The sequence below is a fragment of the Otolemur garnettii genome, unplaced genomic scaffold (assembly GCF_000181295.1).
Source record: "Otolemur garnettii isolate 467f Iridium unplaced genomic scaffold, OtoGar3 scaffold00099, whole genome shotgun sequence".
Classification (NCBI taxonomy): domain Eukaryota; kingdom Metazoa; phylum Chordata; class Mammalia; order Primates; family Galagidae; genus Otolemur; species Otolemur garnettii.
Window position 1 is genome coordinate 167,257 of NW_003852494.1, and position 5,758 is coordinate 173,014.

Consider the following 5,758-nt stretch of genomic DNA (forward strand, 5'->3'; position numbering starts at 1 on the left):
GTTGCTGTGAGCGTGATGCCATGGCACTCTACCCAGGTGGGATAGCTTGAGGCTCCATCTCAAAAAAAAAAAAAAAAAAAGACATTTGATTTGTGATCTCAAGGCTTGCTTCACCTTTGTGAAATGGTTCCCACGAATTTGAATTCCTGCCCTAGAAGTAGTTCCTTTACATAGGCTCCCAACCTTTGTGGGGGTCAGAGCAGAGTAGTTTTCTGGATGTGCCGGGGGAGGAGGGCAGTACAGGGCTGGATGCTGGAACCCCAGGGACGAAAACAGGCATCACAGGCTCTGCCTAAGTGGCTCTCAGCAGCCTGTGACCATCTGGAACCTGGCCCTCTGCTGCCACAGAACCTGTTTCTTAGCTTCCGGTCATCTCAATAGGGTGAGGTCCATACTGCTCTGCATTCACACTGCACCCAATGCAAAGCAAAGACCACGTTACCAACTTCTTGGCAAGGACATTACCTCCCATCACCCGTTAGGTCTGCTTTTAGAAAACAGGTAAATTTGATGTGTGGCAGCAAAGCAGTTGGCTGGGTCAGTAGTAGGATCAGAAAGAAGCACTCACGCGAGCCTTCATGAATGCCAGGGCCCTCTCTGAGAACCCGATCAACCTCATGCAGTGATGGATCCTGCCGGGGCCCAGTCTGCCCTGGGCGATCTCAAAGCCTCGCCCAGGTCCCAGGACCATGTTCTCCTTGGGCACACGCACGTTTTCAAATCGGACTTCACCGTGGCCTCCTGAAAGACCCAAATGATCACCTTGGGCCCTGTCCATCTCCCTTGGATGTGTTTATTCTTCGCCTGTTTGGGCTATCTACTAGCAATGTTGAGGCCCTTTAGCTGGGCTTCCAACTAGGACACAGTTAAAGGGAAAGGGAGGGCAGGAAGGAGCTTATGAAAGATAGAAAATGACTCTCTGGTGTATAATGACAAATGGCCATTATGTCATTCCTTTTATGAAAACATAATGATGCTACCCTAAGCTGAAATGCCCCAATAGTTTGTGTTAAACTATGTACATTGTGAGCAAAGAACCCCCAGTCAAAGGACCAAACTGGGGCTGTAGCCTGGAGGTGGGCTATCCACTCTGGGGCCTAGGAGAGAAGGTCTGGAGTCCACTTGCTGCCTCCTGCCTCTTGCCCTGCGTGACTTCCCTTGTCATACACTCCTCTTCTTATCTAAGCTTAGAAGAGGGAAAAAAAATGCATAAACGCCTGTCTGATATCTGCCCACATGGTTGATACTTATGTATGGAAATGAAAGGCACAAGCATGTGGCTCTCCAAAAGTCATCAGACCCTTACATGTGGGACATGGCAAGTCCTGAACAAGATCAAGGGCTGCCCAAAGTCATTTCTCAGGGACCAGACCCACCTAGGGGCAACCCACCCTAAGAGGTCCAACCTGGAGCATCTTCCAGCCCATACACTGTCAGGGGCCGGATGATTTTTATTCCTGGGGTATCCATGGGAACCAGAAGGATAGACTGCTGCTGGTGGCTTGGGGCAAGCGGGTCTGTTTTTCCCATAAACACACAGAGTTGGCAACGAGGATCCAGGACGCCTGCCAGGAAAGGAGAGAGACAGACTCTGATCACCTGATGCCTGGGCCATCAGATCTCTTCACACATGTAGTCCTAGCCCAGGAAAGGGGAGGCAGCAAACAGAGCTCTCTGAAACATCATGTAATCAGATGTACATTTGAAGCCTCCTAACCAGAAATAAGAGCAAATTGGTTTTTGTCCCAGTGAGGAATGAATCCAACATCGTAACAGTAAGTTTTTAAAAAATCATCGTGAAGAGCTAAAAATATAATTTAAGAGATAAGAGGCTGAAAACTGCTATGTTATCACTGCTAGCCTGTTCTGTGCTATTCCTACAGGTGGTATAAACATAATGGTTTTGGGTCCGGGTCTTGGAAGCAAGCAAACCTTTAACTCTGGGTCCCCTACTTGGTGGCTGGGGGCTAGTACGTTAGGGAAGTGACTTAAGTTGCTTTTCTGAGTCCTGGTTTCTTCCTCTGCAAAACGAGGCTGATGGCACCTACCATTTGGGGAGGTGTGGGCTCAGGTCAGGTAGGCCCAGGACTGTCATTAGCCCTAAGCACAAAACACACCTCATCTAAGAGCAAGGGGAAGCCACTGAGGAAGTGACTTTCTGCCTTTCCAAAAAGAGCTGCCCAAGGCAGAATGAAGATGGCAGGGTGAGTAAAGAGATTTCTAGAGTCGTGTGTGGTATTTAGGGGACATCTCTACCCCTGTGAAATAGCACCCTTGAGAACAGGACACTCCATGCAGTGTCCTCTTGTTCTCTAATGTTTGCTGGGGCCACAAAAAGACAGAATCTCCTTTGTGTCAACAGAAAAAGAAGCTAGCCACTACCAGGCACCAAGAGACATGCCCATCAGTACAGACTCAAAGACATGCACTTAGAAAAGCAAATGTCAGGCCAAATACCTGTGATCCACCACTTGTGACCATTTATGACATAGGAGCAATCCTCTTCTCTGATGGAAGCCTCAATGTTGGTGGCATCCGATGAGGCAACCTGAGTGACATCAGTAGTTATTCTAGTTAGAGCTGCCAAGGTCACCTATTGGGGCCTGGCAAATGGGTAGTGGCTCAAGTGAGGTACCTGTGGCTCAGTCATAGCAAAACAGGAGCGAGCCTTGCCCTCCAGCAAAGGAACCAGCCAGCGAGCCTTCTGCTCCTCAGTGCCATACCTTACCAGAAGTTCCATGTTTCCCGTGTCAGGGGCAGAGCAGTTAAATATCTGACAAGGAACAAGAGCACAACAGGGACTCTCACATCCATATTTAAAACTTCAAATACCCTGGAAGAGGTGGAATAGGACCCCTTCCAAGTCATAGTTCTTCCTCACACCCAGGAATGGCCAGACATATAGTATTTTGAATACAGTATCTCAGAGTCCCTGAAGCCCAGCTGTAGAACCTTCGGAGAGAAGGGAGCCTGCAGGGGTGTGGGAGGCTCACGGGGCTCTCATCTTCCCCCAGCAACTCCCAGCCCTGAGCTGCTTTCTGGTTATTGTTCCAGTCACCTGCCTATAGTTGTCCTCCTTCCTTGCAAGAAGTCACCTAGGCTGGAGTGTAATCATAGCTCACTGTAGCCTCAAACTCCTGGGCTCAAGTGATCCTCCTGCCTCAGCCTCCCAAATAGTTGGGACTACAAGCATGTGCCAAGACACCCAGATAAATTTTTTGTTTTTTAGAGATGGGGGTCTTGCTATGTTGCCCAGGCTGATCTTAACTCCCAGCCTCAAGCAATCCTCCTGCCTTACCCTCTCAAAGTGTTGGGATTATAGATGTAAATGGCCCTAATAAAAAGTTTAAATTTGAGTTGGTGCTTCTAAATTCACTCTTTCTATTTGTGCAGGAGAGTGACTAGGAGAGTGAGGGGAGATGTTCTTTTTTTTTTTTTTGAGACAGAGCCTCAAGCTGTCACCCTGGATAGAGTGCTGTGGCATCACAGCTCACAGCAACCTCTAACTCCTGGGCTCAAGCAAGTCTCCTGCCTCAGCCTCCCAAGTAGTTGGGACCACAGGCACCCACCACAATGCCTGGTTATTTTTTGGTTGCAGCTGTCACTGTTGTTTGGCAGGCCCGGGCTGGATTCAAACCCACCACCTTAGGTGTATGTGGCTGGCGCCTCAGCCACTTGAGCCACAGGTGCCGAGCCAAGGGGAGATGTTCTTATAGAAGACCAGGATATTCTTACACACTGAGGAAAACTTTAAAGACAGTACCTCAGGAGCATACAGAGACATGCCCATGAGCTCACACAGATGTGCATATTCCATGTTGGTCAGTCCTGCCCCATATTTTTTCTCAGGATCAATCTCCAAGGGTAGGAAAAGATTCCAAAGTCCTTCGGCCTTGGCTTTCTCCTATAATGGGAAAAATAAGACAGGGATGATTTAATTTTATTTTTGACTCATGGAAAACAATTAAAGGGATTGGAAAGAATAAGGCAGATAGCCAAAGATGCGGTGTGTGCCAAAAATAATTACATGAGTCTGCACCACTGGGCTAGATGTGGATCTGTAGGTGGTAAACATGTAAGAAGATTTCAGAAAAAACTAAGTCTTAACAGCAACAGCATTGAAAGGGTGCTCCCCCACCTTTCAATGTCCCAGACATTGCCACACATCCAGATTTTACCATTATTAGCTTTAATATTGTTGTGACTACGAATCTTATTAAAATACATGCAATGGCTATAGCAGCCTGAAGGTTTCTTCAGCAGACCTGTTAAGAACTGGGGCTGGTACCTTTGGCTTCAGCCTCAGCTGCTTTTATAATATACAGAAGGAGATAATCCTGAACAAACTTCCTTTGTGAGACAAAACTTTGTTCTTGGGACAAGGAACCTGATCCCTAAATGTAGCTCTGGGCGGGTAAGCTAGGAAGTCTATTGGTGAGTCAGGAGCTCAGGCTTTCAGCCCCACTGTGCCTGGCTGGGAGCCTCCTGACCTCTTTGTTCAGGTTCCTCACCTATGCAATGGGGATGTGACCACCACTCTAGCAGGCAGGACTACACAGGTGCAGTCACAGAAACAGACTGTGATTAGCTAAAGAGCAAAAGGAACTGAATGGGAAGGTTCTCAGGGGCTTTCTTTTTTTTTTGTAGAGACAGAGTCTCACTTTATTGCCCTTGGTAGAGTGCCATGACATCACAGCTCACAGCAATCTCCAACTCCTGGGCTTAAGTGATTCTCTTGCCTCAGCCTCTGGAGTAGCTGGGACTACAGGCACCTGCTACAACGCCTGGCTATCTCAGGGGCTTTCTAATTAGACAAGGAGAGAAGAAGCTCAGAAACAGACCAGGGTGGCCCAGAGGATTGCACTAGCATAGGATACTAAGCAGTTGTGTGGGGGCCCCAGTGTTGTGGAATGAATGAGTGCCAACTGTTTACTATGTTGAAAATATTACTCATTGTTTCATTTCCAGGAAAGGAGAGTCTGCCCAGCTTTTCACAGCTCACATGATAACTTCTTAGCTAGGGAGGACTGGGTTGGTGCCTTGACTAATGGTTCTGTCAGGCTATATCTAAAGGTGGGGAGAGAGAATGCTCCTGGGCTAAACTTGGGTGTTGCTACCAACAGCAGGGGGATGGATACCAGGCAGCCCAAACCCAACCAGGGTCCACAACACCTACCTACTGGGTTGTTGTGAAGATTAAAGGAGAACATATAGAACATAGAAAGCTTGTTGTGGCAGCCACTGGGTTGCAATGAATACATATTGGTGATTGTGGATACAATCGCTATCACTGCTGCTTCTCACTGGGGAGCTCACCAGTTAGACAAGTTGGCCTTGTCTCAATGCCATGTGCTTCCAGAATCAGTTCATGTCCACTCCTCACTATGTGTGTTGAGCTAATCAGCTCAGAGTGCAATGACCAAGGAGAAGAAGGGCAGATTCACTGGAAGGGAGGAAAAAGTGAGAGAAGTTCTGAGAAGAAAGAATGAGGAAATGAATCTAATCGCAGAAGGAAGGGAAAATGAAACCACAGAATTTACACCTGGAGATCTGGATTTGAATTGAGGTGTTATTATTTCTTACTGTGCACTGTACACAAATCTGTTTCCTTACTTTTATTTATTTTTATTTTTTTGAGACAGAGCCTCAAGCTGTCCCCCTGGGTAGAGGGCTGTGGCATCACAGCTCACAGCAACCTCCAACTCTTGGGCTCAAGTGAGTCTCCTGCCTCCGCCTCCCAAGTAGCTGGGACTACAGG

The 5,758-nt window shown here is 47.7% G+C and overlaps 1 protein-coding gene across 1 annotated transcript in view; it reads right to left on the minus strand.

The window, feature by feature from the left end:
- The window catches only part of ACAD10 (acyl-CoA dehydrogenase family member 10), a 73,306-nt gene that overhangs the window by 6,376 nt on the left and 61,172 nt on the right, over positions 1 to 5,758 (minus strand). Inside the window, exons 14-18 of the mRNA XM_012809036.2 lie at positions 3,764 to 3,904; positions 2,636 to 2,773; positions 2,458 to 2,548; positions 1,407 to 1,565; positions 569 to 741 (exon numbers count right to left, since the gene is read on the minus strand). Of these exons, the coding sequence (XP_012664490.1) occupies positions 569 to 741; positions 1,407 to 1,565; positions 2,458 to 2,548; positions 2,636 to 2,773; positions 3,764 to 3,904 (702 nt within the window). The remainder of the gene's footprint in view (positions 1 to 568; positions 742 to 1,406; positions 1,566 to 2,457; positions 2,549 to 2,635; positions 2,774 to 3,763; positions 3,905 to 5,758) is intronic.